Source organism: Pseudorasbora parva, chromosome 1 (genome assembly GCF_024679245.1).
Source record: "Pseudorasbora parva isolate DD20220531a chromosome 1, ASM2467924v1, whole genome shotgun sequence".
Taxonomy (NCBI): domain Eukaryota; kingdom Metazoa; phylum Chordata; class Actinopteri; order Cypriniformes; family Gobionidae; genus Pseudorasbora; species Pseudorasbora parva.
Window position 1 is genome coordinate 53116513 of NC_090172.1, and position 19260 is coordinate 53135772.

General features: G+C 35.1%; 1 protein-coding gene across 5 annotated transcripts in view; it reads right to left on the reverse strand.

Annotated features, from left to right (window-relative positions):
- The window catches only part of LOC137076665 (A-kinase anchor protein 13), a 60417-nt gene that overhangs the window by 34378 nt on the left and 6779 nt on the right, over nt 1-19260 (reverse strand). For 2 of the 5 annotated variants that reach the window (XM_067445182.1, XM_067445181.1), the window contains exons 2-6: nt 15371-15434; nt 7420-7541; nt 3907-4190; nt 2650-2697; nt 2034-2093 (exon numbers count right to left, since the gene is read on the reverse strand). In XM_067445182.1, the coding sequence (XP_067301283.1) occupies nt 2034-2093; nt 2650-2697; nt 3907-4190; nt 7420-7541; nt 15371-15434 (578 nt within the window). Of the gene's footprint in view, nt 1-1712; nt 1938-2033; nt 2094-2649; nt 2698-3906; nt 4191-7419; nt 7542-15370; nt 15435-19260 lie in introns of those variants that run through there. The other 3 variants (XM_067445183.1, XM_067445184.1, XM_067445185.1) reach the window with 3 other exon arrangements.

The following is a 19260-nucleotide window of genomic DNA, read 5'->3' on the forward strand; positions in this document are numbered from 1 at the left end:
CCTTTATTAGGCGTTAAAAAATAACTTTTAATTTAAGTGAACTCAAAATAATCTTAACATGAAACCCATTATAATAAATGTAATTTACCTGTGATGGATGCCGTGTTAATTGCATAAAATATTTTAATGTGGTAAACTGGGGAAATGAATTGCATGGTTTTAAAAGGATAGTTCACCCAAAAATTAAAATTAGCCCATGATTTACTCACCCTCAAGTCATTCTAGATGTATATGACATACTTCCTTCAGACAAATAAAATCGTAAATTATATTAAAAAATGTCATGGCTCTTCTAAGCTTTATGGCAGTAAAGTGTCCATAAAAAGTGCAACTATCCATCATATAACTGCTCCACGCGGCTCTAGGGGGTTAATAAGCCTTCGGAAGTAAAGCGATGTGTTTGTGTAAGAAAAATATCCATATTTAAAACTTTTAAATTATCTATTATTCCGCCACATCGGCTTCGGTTCTTAGGAAAAAAAGTGTAGTGCCTCTCGCAGTTCAAAATGCTAACGCTGTGTGTGACGAAGTTGCACACCAGTTAGGTTTTTTTTTCAGATCTGGCGGAAGCTAAAAATTCAACTTCACAACATTTTAAATATGGATATTTTTCTTACACAAACGCATCACTTCCCTTCAGAAGGCCTTTATTAACCCCCCAAAGCCGTGTGGAGCACTTTTATGATGAATAGATGCACTTTTTGGACTTCAAAAACAGAGCAACAATCCCTGCCAAGCTTGGAAGAGCCAGGACATTTTTAATATAACTCTTTTTATTCGTCTGAAAAAATAATATCATATACACCTAGATTGACTTGACAGTGAGTAAATCATGGGCTAATTTTAATTTTTGGGTGAACTAACCCTAATTTTGACAGCACTAATATATATATCCATATTTATTTATTTTCACCCAAAACAAATGTCTCTGTGTGGTGTACTACAGACCTACCAGATGCAAAATATGCAAAGTGGATGTTTCTTTTACACTACACCCAACACAGAATAATCCACGCTCAAAAATATACTGATTAGAACTTACTTATTATTCAATAATATAACAGTTGTAATTAAATTATGGATTTCAGTGCAAAACTCTTTAGACATAATAAAAAGTACAAAAAGTGCAGTATTAAAATGTAGTTGGGTGGCTTTGGGATTATGCAAACTCTTTTTACAGTCTAGTACATGACAACAGTGAATTTCACCAACAGATTGGCTGCTGTTAGCACGAGACACCAGGTCGGATCTCAGAAGCGAAGCCATAGACACACACAAGCTCAAAGCAGCACAATAAAAAGCACAACCCGAGGCTACATGAGACATTTTTTGGGATGCTTAATATACATGCAAGCATCCGTTCGACATTCAAACCTCAAAATAAATAAAAACCTATGGCTAACAGAATTAAAACCACACTGTGAGAAGTGGATCAGGAGCAACTATAGTACATATTGCACAATTTATTAGATAAATGAGGAGCTAGAATATTTCCAGACTTTCTATATATTAATTATATAGAGATCATAATTATATTAAACCTCAAATCAACTTATAAGGTAAAAATAATAATAATAAAAAAAACTGTAAAAAATGACATGACACTTCAGAATGACTTTAATTGGTGTAACCTATTGTATTTATTCATGGTGAATTAGTCATAATTAATATTTTAAAAGTATGAAAAAGATTTGTAACAAACTTCCTCTTACCTGACATTCGGGCCAGATACGAGAACAACAATATTAGTCATCATGCAACCACAACAAAAAAAAAACGAAGCTACAGCAAAAACTACATAGCAAAATGCCGTACGTATGTCTGAAGCAACACTTCTAACTTTTAAAAGCCATCATGTATCCAAGCTGTATCAAGGCTGGACAAGGTAGCGCAAAATAAGGCCTCACTTTGCTCTCAGACAAACAGGTAATGCAAATGATGATGCAAAAGCTCTTTGTGCTAGTCAAAGGGGATGGCTCTTCGGTTGGATTTACAGGAAGCTTGCACATAGCGCGGTCACACACTCTCTGTACCTGATGAGCTCTCTAATTTCTTCCAGCTCTTGACATGGCTCACTGGGGCACCAGCTCAGACTGAGCAAAATGCGTAGTAGTAGAGTAGAAAAACAAGCATTTATTCAGTAAACAGTTTGTTTGGGGTTGATTATTGTGCTCCCTTCTTAGAAGAAAAGTAAAGGGGTTCGAATCCATGGGATAATATTATGGATTCGTTTTAATGAATTAACTTAGTTTTAATCATTTTTTATTTTATTCAGTTTTATGAATGAAACGGCATGTAAACATACAGTACTTTGTCACTAGACAAAAATGAAATAACCCAAAAAACATGAATGTATTATGCAATCATATTTTCTTCTTATAACCTTTTTGTCATAAAGTGTTCTTTAAAATGGAAGAACTTTAGTGTTCTAGACAGAACCCCACTGAACCTTTTTTTCTAAGAGTGATATTAGAGTGCATCAGTAGTGTGCCACAAGTAAAAAAAACTTTTTTTTTTTCATATAAAATTGTGTTAAACTTCCAAATTCCCAGGACTGTAATTTACTAGCATGAAAATGGGAATCACTGGTGTGCTCTATAGGGATTTCAGATTCAAAATACGTCAAGGATATAAAAGAAAACAAGATACCTTCTTCTGTAAAAAACGGGTCTTCCCTCTCCTGTACTTCGTACAGAACTGGAAATGGAAAGATGATAAGAGATATGAGATGACATGTTAATATGAGAGATCTTAACTACTATGACTTCAAATATCTGTATAATAAGAGCCTTTGAATGGTAAAATTAAACTAGTAAAGTATGGAATTACTTCTAGAAAAAGGGTGAATGCAAATCAGTGACAAAAGGAAGAGCGAGGTGAGAATGACTGAAGGAGAATGCAATTGATGGTGTCAGATGATCAAGAAGTGTGAGCGATGTCATTCTCAGAGCATGCCGTGTTTCGGCGTGTCGTTATTGCATTAGCATTTAGTGTGTTCTGAGTGGGTGAATCTTATAAATTAATTCATACTTTTATTCAGCAAGGATGCGTTAAACAGATAAAAAGTAAAGACGTATAATGTTTCTTGAGCTGCATATTACAATAATTTCTGAAGGATAATGAGACACTGAAGACTGGCGTAATGATGCTGGAAATTCAACTTTGCCCTCACAGGCATAAATTAAATTTAAACTGTTTTCAAATAGAAAAAAGTTTGTTAAAATTGTAATATTTCATAATATTACTGTTTTTACTGTCTCTTTGATCAAATAAATGCAGCCTTGGTTAGCATAAACCAATTTCAGAATATTTTTCTTTTTTCTCTCTCTCTGAAAATTTGCTGTCAGACAGACTACATAAAAAAAAAAAATTATATATATATTTGTCATATTTGATTAGGAAAAAAAGCCTATGTTAGGAGTAGGACCATTAAGATTTCTTGCATTTCAATATCATGACAATTAAGCAAACTTCATCCCATCATTCACATTACTTTAATGCAAAAAATATCTGGATAATATTTTTTATTAATCATTATTTTTATGTATTATTATATAATTATAATTTAAAGCCAGTACAACAATACTACTATGAGGTTTAATATAAATATTATTTTCATATTCTTTCTCTCTCCTTTTTTTTTTAGGTACTGAGAATTATGGAAGCTTGTTTCTGACTTTTAATCTCACAACTTAATTTCTCCCAATTGCACGATATTGCCAGAGATATAAACTTGCAATTGCAAATTATTAAGTCAGAATTGTTTATTGATATCTTTTAGCCGATATCTTTTAAATTCATTTTATTCCGTGGCGGAAACAAGCTTCCATAGAGAAGCACCTTCTCACAAAGCAGAACAACATTAATGGTCCTAAGAACAACCTTGACTTTATTGTGATCATGTACCTGCGCTGGTTCATTTCTTCTTCCTCTCCCTGGTTCTTGCCAGGACCCCAGCTGTGTCTGCGGAACGGAGAGAGCGAACGCACGGTGGACCGGAAGAGAGAGGCAGGGAGCGGCACCTCGGTTAACCTGTCTTTGGCCTCCTCTTCGGTCTCGCCTCCTTGCCGCACCTCCTCCGAACTCTCGGCCGAGGAGCTGGGATGCCCGACGCTGGCGGTGTCGTCAGTGGAGGAGCAGGAGACAGACACCTCGCTTGTGCTGTCACCTCCCCCTACTGCCTCCTGTCCCTGAGCAATGAACAGGCAAACAGAAGTTAACTAAATTAAATGTTTCCGAAGAAAAATGGTTCAACTTAAAGCTGCCAAATTGCTATTAAAGGGTTAGTTACCCAAAAATGAAAATTCTTTCATTAATTACCCTAATGTCGTTCGACACCCGTAAAGACCTCCGTTCATCTTCAGAACACAAGTGAAGATATTTTCGTTAAAATCCGATGGCTCAGACACGCCTTCATTGACACCAATGTCATTTCCTCTCTCAAGACCCATAAAAGGCACTAAAGACGTCGTTACAAAGCCCATCTCACTACAGTGGCTCTAAAATCATTTTATGAAGTGACGAGAACAGTTTTTAAGCGCAAAAATTTCAAGATAGTTGAGTTGCGTTTTGATTTCAGCAGTTTGACACGCTATCCGAATCATGAATCGGCCCATCACTATATGTCGTTATTTAGTTTTTTAGCACACAAAAACTAATTCTCGTTCAAAGACTCTTATACAGATATTTGAAGTCATAGTAGTTAAGAAATGACATTGGTGTCAATGAAGGCCTTTCTGAGCCATCGGACTTCAACAAAAATATCTTCATTTGTGTTCTGAAGACGAACGAAGGCCTTTCGGGTGTCGAACGACATGAGGGTGAGTAATTAATGAGAGAATTTTCATATTTGGGTGAACTAACCCTTTAATGGTGTTTGAATGAGTATATCTTTAAAATAAAAAATAAATTATTATTTTTTTACCTCATGATGCAAAAAATTAATTCTAAAAAATGGTACAATCTGTTTTTGTAGATATAGTGTTTGTTAAGTAGCATTGTGTTGATTTTCTTTAAATATTATATATTGGCCAGTGTTTTTTTTTTTAGTATTATTTTAAGACTATTAACATATTTTAATTATTTTAATTTTTAAACTTTTGTAAAGTTTATTTTATACATTTCTATTTCATTCAATTTGAGTTTTAATAATCGTTATACCTTTACTTCAGTTAGCATCCATGGCAACTTTTATAATTTTTTCCTTTTTTATCTAATATTTATATTTTATTTCAGCTTTATTTAAATAAATAAAAAAATATATATATATATATATTCCCAATTTTTAAATAAGTTTTAGTTGACAATAACAACACTGATCCTAACTTCACAGCATTGATTAGCTTTGTAAAAATAACAAGCAGACTTTTCCTACAAACAAAACCATCTGTCATTAGTCAGTCAAATAGATGGCCCCGCCCCCAAACTCACACCATTGGTCGAGCCAGTCAGGATGCTCACATTTAGTTAGGGGAAATAAACTCCCATTGGCTAATTAGAGGAAACTATTTTAACATATGAAATAACATACTTCACCTTAATGTCAAAATTATTATTATTATTTTAATCCACATTTTAAATTACATAGGAAATATAATAGTTTAGAAATAGACTACAGTTTGAAAAGCTTGCAGTGAGAAGTGTTCATCGTTCAACATTTAACAGAGCAATGACAGTATAATTTGCATTTTATCATGTCGTTTTTGAATCTAATAATTAAACACATCATATTTGACTCCTGCTTACACTCCACTGTAAATATGCCTTGTCAAACACAGACTTGGATGCATCTCTAAGACTGCTGTCTGTACCTTTAAAGTGAACAATTAAGTTAATGAATCATCACCAGGGTGAAATGAGTCTGCTAGAACTTAAAGCAGTGGTGAGGATCCTTGGCGTGAGGTTTTGATGAGTCTATTGTGCCGAGCACTGGTGGCGTGAGAGACAAGGTGAAGAGGATTTGAGCTTTTGACACACATTGAGGTTTTTGTTGGTGTTCTGGGTGGGGGATGAAAGCCCTCTATTCATGTGCCCCTGAAATCGCTTCTATAGAGCATGTGTGTAAGGAAGCAGAGGGGGTGGTTTAAAAGCGTGTGTGTATGAGGTTTAAAAGGGTTCTAGAGAACTCATAACCATGTGACCTAGTGGAAAAAAAACCTCTGGTGTATTTTAACATTTGGGTGTCCTAAAAAATTAAAGAGAAACAAAAACAGAACTGTGGTCACATTCACAAAATATGGCCAATTCTAAGATCGTATATGAAGTATAAATTATACGCATCATAACTCTGAATGTCTTTTCTGCATTACCTGGTTATAAGTAGTGTTTGTAAAATCGGGTGTTTTAAATATGGGGTTCACAATTAGGGATCAGCAAAAAAACGAAACAAAAAAACCCCCCCTGAATTTCACATTACGGCGATTTCATTCTGCCTTCAAAAGACTGGAAAAAAACATGACATTAATCACAATTATTTTATCCAATTGACAGCCATTGTTTTATATCTCATCTAATAGTCCTCAGGCATTTGAACATCCCTGTGTTAAGGCATCACTTTTACTATTGATCATACTTAGGTTAGGGATTTTTTTTTAAAAGCTCTAAACCATCATTATTAATCTTGCATCATGCATTGTGTGCTACAGACATGAATAAACCCTATAATTGTGCAGCTTTTCGTGCTCTTTTTTTTCTAAGTGTGCAGACAAACAATTTTGCCAGCTGGAAAATAAAATTACATTTTTTTTTTTATAATTAAAAAATAAATAATACAAATTCTCATAAATAAATACAAATAATTATAAATAAATTACTTGTTTTTAATTAATGATTTATTTTTTAAATGAACTTACTAATTAAAAAACTAAATAACAAACTAACAAGGGAGATAGCCAAGCCATATCTAGGGACTAGGGGTGTCCCCGACTAAGGATTTGTCGAATCAGAATTGTCGAATCTCTCTATGGTCGACTGATCGTCGAATCATCAGTGTGTGAATGGGTTAGGAGGGGCATGACACTAGTCAGCAGGAGGGTAAAACTATTTATATTTTCCTTTACACACTGCACACAGCAACAACTTTTAATAAAGGGACCATAACTGCCTGCCAACTGACAGACGAACTGACAAGGGCTTTCTTATTTAGGTTTGAATAAAAGGTAATATGGTGGATAAACATTCGTAAAACGTTTTCTCATAACAATTTAAAGCCGTGATCGAAATACAGAACATCACACAAAATAACTTTTTGATAAATATATTTAAAAAAAAATACCTGGCTAGAGTGGAAAAGAACACTGAGTGCGTTTACATGCACGGTCTTAAGCCGATTGTGCCTAAAGGGGGCCGCACACCGGACGTGAAGCTCAGCGTCGTGTCTCAGGTATCTCATACGCTGTAAAATTCTAGTCTGATTCTTACCTTTCTGAAGAGGATGTCCTCTCCAGTGTCAGGACTGAGAAACCCATCTGTATCACTGCCCGAGTCTCGAAATGTGACCGTTTCTGAATTGCAAGTGTGAAACTCTGGATACTGTAAAGTCTCTGCAACAAACACACACATAAGCACACATTAACACAATCACAGCTACTTTAAATAGCTGGGTGTTAAAAAAAAAAAAAAAAAGTAATTTTCTCCAGTAAATGTCAAGACTCTAAATAAGTCCTCTTACTCAGAACAGATCTTTGAACAACAGCACATGTATTCACGACAAAACTTGATACATGTTTGAATCATCTGTCAGTACTTTACCATCGCGTGGGTAACAAAACCAGATCACGTGGGTGACGAAACCATCATGACAGACCTCAAGAGATTCCATCACCTAGAAAAAAAATACCGCCTGTTTCCTTCCCTCTTTCACTTTCTTCTAGCTTTTTTTAAGTGCAGCACATTCTCTGTGTATGTACGCTTAGTGTAAGTGAACAGGATTTGGGATCAACAATAGCAGACCTGTCACAAGAGTGTGAGCTTTGTCAGCTGTCTAACTGCCCACAGGTGGCTTCATGTCTTGGGGAGTGAAGGAGGGGTCTCGCTAAAACCACTACAGCTGCCCCTTTCTCTGTGTGTGTGTGTGTGTGTGTGTGCACGTGTTCTTAATGAACCAATGCTGTAGTAAAAGCAAACGTCATTACAAACAACTGAAAACACAGGCCACAACAGACATCTGAGAAGAATGGCAGAATTTAGTATCTATATATAAAATCACAGTATCGTTTCAATAACAAAAGTAATGGTTTTCACATGATTCATTTGATGTGTCATCAAGGTGATGTGCCAAGTACATGAAATAAATAAAATAAATTAAAAAATATATTATAAAATAAATTCATTGTAAACACTGTGGCTCTTGCTTTTTAACATTCAAATAAAAATAAAATAAATTTAAATAATAACATTAAACAATTAATTAGATGAAATCATGAAATACAAAAAATATAATAATAATAAAGTAAAATAATAATAAAGTAAAAATTTTAATTAAATTAAAGGGCACCTATCTTTTTACAAGATGTAATCTAAGTCTCAGGTGTCCCCAGAGTGCGTCTGTAAAGTTTCCGATCAAAAATCCTAACAGATCATTTAATAAACCATTTTGAAACTGGCAATTTTGGGGTTTGAGAAAAATTGCCAGTTTTGTGTGTGTCTCCTTTAAATGCAAATGAGCCGCTGCTCCCCACCCCAGAGGACGGAGCCTTCACAGTGAAACTGAAACATGATGCATCTGTTTGGTTTTGATGATCATCTCTATCGCGGACATGCTCATGTGACTTAAATATTATCCTCTGCAAGCGTTTTAAAGCCTCATCCTCAACTTGAGCACACACACTAGACGCATTCGCACAGAGAGCTGGATGTCAGTGTCCGTGAGCATTAAACTAGAGTAGTTCTCTTTCATGTGTTATTGCAATTAAACTGTGTTTCTGACATAACCTTGTTTTCATTTGACAGTTCACATGAAAACAGTTGGTTATGTCCATGCACGTACGCAGCAAGTAAAGAAATTCAGTGTGGTGTGTATATTAGATCTGTGTAACGTTACTTAAGTGAGAGCAGATTAATATACAGTACCTAACGCTACTGTTGATATGAATCAAATAACTCACTGCTCTTGACTGAATAACTTTAGTAGATTTATCAAGAACACATATCTGACCTGCTGTTAAATGCTCTGGCAAGGAAATAAACATGGCAGTTTGTGTACATTTCACTGAGGGCAGGGTCTAAACTAATACGGCAGTGACAATCGACACTCGTGAGCGGGGTCTGTAAAATGTGACGACAGTAACAAAGGAATTAAAAACGATTTAACTCTTATGTTGTGTTCAGGTCATTATGACCTGGAGAGAATTTTCTTTTCCTCTAAACTGTTACACTTCTGGTGTTCCCCATAGATATGTATACGTAGATACCTCATTAGCGACTGTTTCTATTGGCCATTAGTCGTCCGCTATTTTAGAACGGTCAAAGCCGGTCGCGAACACGCTTTGTGACCATTCAAATGTCACACTGCACGCGCAAGCAGTCAGTTGACTGTGATTGACAGGGCAGAAGCAGTGCATGTGGAGAGCGGGAGCCGCGCGTGCCCGACACCCATCCGTCGTGCATTCTGGCAGCGTTTGTCTCGCTGATCACTCACAGCTGAAACGTGTCTTACAAATACAGACTCTCTCGCTCTAGTCGCGCGCGCACCCTACTGGGAGAAGCGCCCGTACGGCCCATACAAGGACCTTCCGGTCTATTAACGTCAAGCCGACCCATACTCGAAAAAAACTCTCCGAAACTTGTGAGAAACCGGAAGGAGTATTTTTAACACAGAAATACAACATCAACAGACAATAGTTCTGCCTTAGATGATCTCAGAGAACGAACAGGAGTATACAGATTAAGAAGGTCCGAAAGATAATCAGGTGCCAAATTGTTTAGAGCTTTATATGTAAGGAGTATATTTTTGTAATGTATGCGGTAACAGACAGGAAGTCAGTGCAATTGAAAAAGAATAGGAGTGATATGATCAGAGATACGTGAGTGGGTAACAATCCTGCCTGCTGAATTCTGAATTAACTGCAATCTGTGAAGATGTTTTTCAGGAATACCAAATAAAAGAGAATTACAATAATCAATCCGGGATGTAACCAAGGCATGAATAAGTACTTCGGTGTTGTGTTGAGAAAGTGAAGAACGAAGTCTAGCAATGTTACGTATATGAAAAAATGCAATGCGTGAGATATTATATGTGAACCAAAAGAAAGTAAACCATCAAGTATAACCCCCAGGCTTTTCACTTGGGTGGAGAAGTTAACCAGACAATTATCAATAGCCAGATTGAAGGATTGGGCTTTGGATAGAACTGATTTAGTACCAACAAGAAGGGCCTCAGTTTTTTTGCTATTTAACTTAAAAAAATTATTAGTCATCCAGATGTTCACATCCTGCAAGCATTTAGTAAGATTAGAGGGGGATGGAAATCGTCAGGCCTTGTAGAGACATAAACCTGTGTGTCATCAGCATAAAAATGGAAATTAATACCATAGGATTGAAAAATGTGACCAAGTGGTAAAATATATATAATAAATAAAAGCAGACCCAACACTGACCCCTGAGGAACACCATGAATGACTGAGACAGGCTCTGAATGAGCCCTCTTTATCTGAACAAACTGTTTTCTGTCACTTAAATAAGAAATGAAGTAGTACATTATCAGCTATACCAATGCTAGCCAATCGTTCCAGTAATACTGAGTGTTTAAAGGTATCAAAGGCAGCAGTAATATCTAAAAGAATTAGCCTGGATGCCAGCCGAACTTAGCCCCGCCCACAAAATTTTTAGGTCGGGCAATTCGGTCTGGCCTTGCTCCATAGAGGAGTGATTATCCCCGAACAGAAACTGTTCGGACCAATGAAATCATCAGGGCGGGCTTTAGACGATGACGGACAGATGATCAACAGTAACGTAATCATCACGTCATCAAAGGGGCTTGGATTATATTTGTTTGAATCCTAAACGGAGAGCTTGTTTGTATCTGCATTCACCATCACAAATTCGCTCAGAAATGATGATCATGTTGGGTAAGTTCTCTGTGTATCATTAAATTATTTTACAACACTGGCAAAGATCGTGTATTCCAGCCTGATTTCAGCGCGCGTGCAGACAGGGTTGCCAAGTTTTTACAACAAAACGCGGCAACTACTTGGGGGGGGTTCTCCGGGGAAAAAATGGCGTTTGGGGGGTAAAATGTGTGTCATTTTGGCAAGGTTGCCTGCTAAAATTCGCACTCATGGGTCTATATATCACATAATAGTCGCTTCAACCCGCGGACATAGAAAAGAACCCGTGGAAAAAACGCGGACTTGGCATCACAGTGCAGTTGAACTCTGTTGACATTTGACAATGCGTCGCTTCGTTGCTCTGATTGGTTGTAGGTCTATCCAATTGATGTCTTTCCTGGTTCGGTTGAAACACGCCCCATAATCACAGCCCAATGGAGCAGTTTCAGACTCATATTCTGACTAGAATTGAGTATGACCATGTCAGGCTATAAAAGAATAAGAATAGACAGAAAACCAGAATCAGCAGCCAAGAGAAGATCGTTTGTCACCTTAAAGGGTTAGTTCACCCAAAAATGAAAATTATTTCATTAATTACTCACCCTCATGTCGTTGGACACCCGTAACACCTTCGTTCATCTTCAGAACACAAATAAAGATATTTTTGTTGAAAGCTGATGGCTGAGAAAGGCTTCAAAAAGGCCTCCATTGGCATTCAGTACATTTCCACTGACCCACTCACAAGACACATAAAAGGCACTAAAGGCGTCGTTACAAAGTCCATCTCACTACAGTGGCTGTACAATAATTGTACCAAGCGGCGTGAACAGTTTTTGTGCGCAAAAAAAAATCAAAATAATGACTTTATCTGCCAAGATATTGTCTTCCGTGTAGGTCTCGGACGTGAACTCACGCGATAGCGGCGCTCCTCCTCTTCCGGGTCATGGATTCGCTATGATTCGACCGGCGGAGCTGCGTCATATTCTCGCGCATGCGTCAAGTTCACGTCAATAATTTGGTGGATTATATCGTTATTTTGATTTTTGTGCGCACAATAACTATTTTCGTCGCATTGTAAAATTATTGTACAGCCACTGTAGTGAGATGGACTTTGTAATGACGTCTTTAGTGCCTTTTATGTGTCTTGTGAGTGGGTCAGTGGAAATGTACTGAATGCCAATGGAGGCCTTTTTGAAGCCTTTCTCAGCCATCAGCTTTCAACAAAAATATCTTCATTTGTGTTCTGAAGATGAACGAAGGTGTTACGGGTGTCCAACGACATGAGGGTGAGGAATTAATGAAATAATTTTCATTTTTGGGTGAACTAACCCTTTAACAAGAGCTGTTTCTGTGCTATGTTTGGATCTAAAACCGGACTTAAAATGCTCATAGAGGTCATTACTTTGCAGATGGGATTCAAGTTGAGTTGCTACTATTCTTTCCATTATTTTAGAAATAAATGGAAGGTTTGATATGGTTTGATAAGGATCCAGTGAGCAAGTTTAAGACAGACTTTATGATCAGCTCAGTAATAGAGTCAACTGAAGGCAACTCAAAATCAGATAAAAAGCTTGTAGACCAGCAGACATGATCAGATTTATTTTGACCATCACTAGACATTAAGTCTGAACTGAGTAACTCGTGATGTATACTGTCAATCTTAGATTTAAGAAAATTAGAATAGGATATACAGTGTTGGGGAGAAAGTGAAGCAGTATCGTAAGGTTTCAACCGTTTGTTAACAGTGCTGAATAAAGTCCTAGAGTTCCTTTGTCCATTGGCAATGATATTTGCATAAAAAGAAGATTTTGCTTGTTTCAGTTCAGCCTTATATAAAACCAGATGCTCAGAGTACATCTGCTTGTGGTTGTTTAGCATGTTTATTTTAGAGTTTTGAATTACAAGGACATCTGCATGTTCTCATAATGTAGGGGGCATGGCCTGAAACCGTAATACACACCTCAATATAGGGACTTTGCGTCCTCATAATTTAGGTCAAACCTACACGTGTGCAAGTTCATGTACACATACAAACTATTTTCATTTTACCTTCAGATCAATGATGTTCAATCAGCTTCAAAAGTAAATAGAAAACCTGTCCCAACTGAAACAAAAGCAAGATGACTAAAATATGTAAATCAATATTTGGTGACTATATAGAATAACCCGAAAGGTTTTTTTTTTTTGTGTTTGTTTTTTTGACAAGCATAACTTTGTTCCATTTTGTACAAAAGCATTTCAAAACAATGTTCCTAGTTAAACATTAAATCACACTGGAGTGATAAACAGTGCACATTTTTCCATATTTTGTTGAATATTGACAAAATTATCCATGAATAATATTCTTTTCACTCAAATACTGTGTGCATAAGCTCAAATCAATGAGGCCTATGATCAATCAGTTCCAAAAAGAAATACAAAACCTGTCCTAATTCAAAAAACAAGTTAACAAAATATTGAACACAGTATTTGGCGATAATATAGTATAAAGAGCGATTTACAAGCAACTTACACCAAAGATGTTTTCAACAGAGCATTAAAAAAATCTTAATTGTATTTTTAGTCTGGTTTTCATATCATTGTACTGACAAAACCGCTGTTAAATGCTGTATAAAAGTTTCATGCTTACAAGGAAGTAATCGATAAATCTCATCTTGCTTCCTGCATTTATAACAATATAAGCGTGATTCCAACTAAGTTGTGCATTCAAGACTATCCAGTCAGGGGAGTCTAACTGGACAAAAAGAGAGCTATGGGCCACTTTTAATCACAACAGGACAAACAAAACATTCTGTATAGCTAAAAACACACTTTTATTAAACAGGAGCTCTCTCTTTTCAGCACTGCATCATATGTTTGTTATTTTAATTCAGTTTGTTTTTAATATCGGCCACTGCATGTGTGTTAAAGTATTCATTTATATTGAACACTAAAGATAGTCACCTTGCTGCTCTATACAAGCACTTGCTATTACTAGCCTCTGTTCCATACTTCATTTGGAAACTAACAGATTTCTCTGCAGAGGCACTCCACTAAACTTTACGATGCAAAGTTCCCGCCTCCCCAAGAAGCTAGCCAACCACATATATTGTATTGAAGCCTCAAAAGGTACAACAGCCTGTTCAATTCTAAGGGTCAGAGAGAAGGTGGAAATGTCTTTGCTACAAGAAACTATGACTAACAATACAGCTTAACTGTATCCCGTCTACACAGACAGCATCCTGACAGTCATGGAACCTCATAAGTGAGCACACATGCCACATAAAATAGCGCTCATCACATGAAGTGTATGAGTAATGTGACTCACAAATGATTCAAATAGAAAATTATGTTAACATCAAGCTTACTACATAAGCAAACAAAAGAATAAACATTCATAGGTACAGTTTAAGATCATAAAATCTGTCTAAGACAACAGTCAAAAAGTCAAAACTTTTTATTATAATATATAAAATATGCCTTACTATTCAAAAGTTTTGAATAATTAAGACTTTTATTGTTTTTGAAAGAAGTATCTTATACTCATTAAGGCTGCATTTTTTCAATCAAAAATACAGTAAAATATTATTACAATTTAAGCAAAATTTTATATTTGAACATTCCTGTGATGGTAAATCGATATATTTCTAATATGCTGAAATATTTGCAAGATACATTTCTTATTATTAATATTGTTTTTATTTAGCAATGCTGCTCTTTTGAACTTCGATCCATCAAAACATCCTAAAAGAAAAATTATCAAGATTTCCACAAACAACAAAAAAATGTCAACATTAATAATTATTAAAAAAAAACTTTAAACTGATAATAACTGAACAACAAATCAGCACATTAGAATATTTTCTGAAGGATAATTTGACACTGACGACTGGAGTAATGATGCTGAAAATTAAGCTTTGACATCACAGAAATAAATAATATTTTTAAATATATTAACATGTATAGAAAACAGTTCTTTAAAATTCTAAAAATATTTCATAATATTACTTTTTACTTTTTTTTTTTTTTTTTTTACTTTTTACTTTTTTTAAAACTTAGTTTTAAATCAAATAAATGTAGCCTTGCTGAGCATGAAGACATCTTTCAAAAACATACACGAAAACACAATTGTAGTGGTTATTGAATTAATTAAATATTGAATTTGGAGTGCATATTTCTCTGGACTGATTCAATGCAGACTTATTTAAATGTTTACTGTATTGTAACATTACCTACTATTCAATTACAAATTAAAATATGATCATCTATGTCCATATGAAACCATAAGGGAAATTTAAACCCCTATACGTAATCAACAATATGAAAGCAGGGATGTGTGATCTTACCTGTGGACAGGCTGTCTCTCTTCTGAGAAACACTGGAACACAGTGCGTCTTTGTCTCTGTGGATCTGGAGACAGAAAGAGGAAGATATGGTTTAATGCATGTGACTGTCTAAGTGGAAAGAGTTGCTTGACATACTGAGAAAAAATAAAAATGATAAACATCAGGTGCATGACAGTACAACTTGTTTTGCTGAAAAGGTCAGTGAAAATGAGGGTTGCTAATGAATGCATAGGACACAGGGAAACAGAAGCAGTAGCATCGCTCACATACGCTCAGAGACTGCAGCATATATATGAAGTTTGAGCTCACTCTGTGGTTTGTGGAGCCCATAACAGCTGCATCTCACTCATCATAGACCATACACCACCTAACTCCAGCCCTGAGGGACAACAGAGGCTTCAGCAAACAGCATCCGATGCCGAGATGGTCCCCGCAAGCCAGACATCCAAACAAACTATACTACTGGTTGGATTCAATCCAATTACATAGAAGAAACAAAGGCTGCAATGGTAACACACAGCATATAAAGCAGATTCAGCTCAAGATAAGATATGATTGTGTGTGTTTTAAAATAACAATAAGCCAGGACCGGTTGTAGACTACGGTGAATTTCCTGTCTTGATCCATAGTTATGTTTAATAAAATAAATAAAAATTACTAATAGTCTTGGAAGTATGAGTACCATCTACAAATCAGTAAATACATTTTTACATTGCATGCGCTTAGTTTTCATCAAATACGAGTTATATGCCGCTAAAAAAGTAAAATGTGGAAGAAAATGTAACGCTAATGAACCATATTAAACGCAATATGGATAATTAGCATGCAGGCTAACTACACTGTAAAAAAAAAATGTTGATTTTTGTTGGTTCAACTTAAAAAAGTAAGTAACCTGGTTGCCTTAAAAAATCTAGTTTATTGAAATTAAAAATTTGAGTTGATACAATGAAGGAAATTTGTTTAATAAATAGAAACTCAAAATATTATTGTATCTGAACCATATTTAAAAAAAAGATAAATCACTAAAATAGCATTATTTGGCATGTTTCACTGCTTCATCAGAAATAAACCACACACAACTACCCAATATGCTTACAAAATCTTTTAAACATATTTTAATAAAGGTTGTCAAACCTCAAAAAATGTTCATCGTAGTTATTTTTTACAGTGTATAGGCTGAAAAGCTGGCATATTTATAGGCTATAGTTCACAGGTTTGAAAAGCTTCAATTGAGACATACATGTGGATAAACATACATGGGGATGTGGCAACACATTAGTTGAATTGTACTTTATGTTAAAACACCTATAGTGTCAGATTTACTAAATAGCAAATTTGCGCGAGCCCGCAATACCAAAAACACGCCGAGTGAAAAGTTCTTTGTGTGATCTACTGACAACGCTCAAATTAAAGAACAAAGACGCAGCCGACATGACATGCTTTTCTGGTCATTAAATAATGCCGAAATACCAGTAAATTGACTAGCGCAACCCTTAGTAAATTGTGCATGATTAATTTAAATACTCCTCCCATAAATGTTGCTTCTGAAAAGGAAACTCATACAAATGCAATAAGATCAGCGGCAAAAATAACACTGTCCAGCCTTTTTATTTTTGGGGGGTGTTCCGATTGATCGGCAACCGATCTCTATCAGCCGATAATCGCTTTGGGATGATTGATCAGTGGTCTCTAAAAAGGCAGATCTCAAGGCATGACATGCAGCGGCACACAGTCTCATTCTCTTTCCGGCGCGGGTCAAATAATTATAATGCTGAAGGTGAGGTACGATTCATTTTTCTGTATTAAATACCTTAAGAAGTCATTTGAAAACTTTATGTGAGACTTAAGTTCACAAACAGAGCGAGTGAATCACCGCGTGTGCGCGCTCGGCTCGCTCTCTTTCACTCTCAAAGTGCTCAAATGGCTTCACATCAGCGCATCACATCTGCACTAAAATCGAGCTGCACAGTTGTTGACAAGAGTCACCTAAGGGGGATATTCCCCCATTTTCAAAAATAAAATTCAGGCCCTGAATTAATGTCTTTAAAATTCCCTATAAATAATTCTACATGATAAAAAGGCTTCAAATAGATCAGTATCGGTGATGGCATTGGCAGATATGTGTCTTTAGTAAATCCTGACCAGTAGTTTTAGTACCAAGAGGATTTGCGCTGACCAAAGCTGTTAGTAAATCTAGCCTAGTTTCAGCAGCCACACGCTAGTGAACTACATGGAGTTTTCACACGTTTGCATGACACCATTTCAACTAAAAACAGGAAACGTTTTTATTTGTTTTGACCATAGACTGTAAAAACAAATATGGAAATAGTGTCCATGTCACCCCTAGGTTTCTTAAGAGCATTTCAGAAGCCTAAAGTGGGCTGTGGCCATCTTGGCAGCGCGTCAGAGCGTCACTCGCAGATGACTGCAATTGGGCAAAGAGGTGGGACGTGATTAGAGCTGAGGTGCCTGGTTGCTGAAATCACGCACGCACGCTTAGCTCGACAAAAATTTGCTGTATAGACCAAAACCACTTTTTGCACCAGGCTGTAAAAAAAATTGCTATGGTAAGTTGGGCACTTTAACATGGGGAAGATACAATTTATACCCCAAGTCAGAACCATTTATTGCAATTATCATATAAGTAAATGCAACCATTTATTATACTGTACCAGACAAAAAAATTGGGGTTAGTATTTTTTTTTAAAGTTTTTTTAAATAAATGAATACAAGGACACATTTGAAAGACATTACCAAATATTTCAATTAAATCCTGTTCTTTATATTCATTAAATACACATTTTTATCATAGTTTTCAATATTGAAAAATGTTTAAAGAAAGAAATATAGTATACATATATATATATATATATTCCTTTCAACACACACACACACACACATATATTTTGTATAACATAATATATTTTGTTATACAGATTTTGTATAACAAAGTGCATTATAAATAAAATTATATATATAATTTTATCTATAATGCACTTTGTTATTTTTATATATATATATATATATATATATATATATATATATATATATATATATATATATATATATATATACAGCATTTTATATATATATATATATATATATATATATATATATATATATATATATATATATATATATATATATATATATATATATATATATATATATATATATATATATATATATATATATATATATATATATATATATAAAATGCTATTACAATTTAAAAATAATGGTTTGTATATATATATATATTTATATATATATATATATATATTTATATATATATATATATATATATATATATATATATATATATATATATATATATATATATATATATATATATACAAACCATTATTTTTAAATTGTAAAAGCATTTTGAAAATTACAGTTTTGTTTATTCTGTATATAGTTTTGTATTCAGCATTTTTGTTCAAATATTGTTGCCCTTGTGAGTTTAAGAGATTTCTTTAAAAAACATTTAAAAAAACCTACCCAAACGTTTGAACGGTGTATATTATAAACACAACTGTACTATATCACATTGCTGAAGTCAACATAAAAAAGCAGTAAAAAGAGTGTGTTTTGCCATTCTTTATTTGTTTTAAGTGAACTATATAACTATAATCCGTCACAGCTTGAAACTAAAAAGCGCTATGGAGTATTTGCATTTCTTGTGCATCTAGTACACTGTACTTCCTGTTTCAAAGTCTCAGTCTGTATTAAATGGGCCCAAACACTGTCATGCCTGCTTGCCTACTATATGTCAGCTTTTGATCAGAGGCACTGAAAGGGTGAATACATACAGTCTATTGGAAATGTTTACACAGATCTCATGTTACGGGCAGTACTGGGACTGAACAGCAACCTGTACAAAGCTC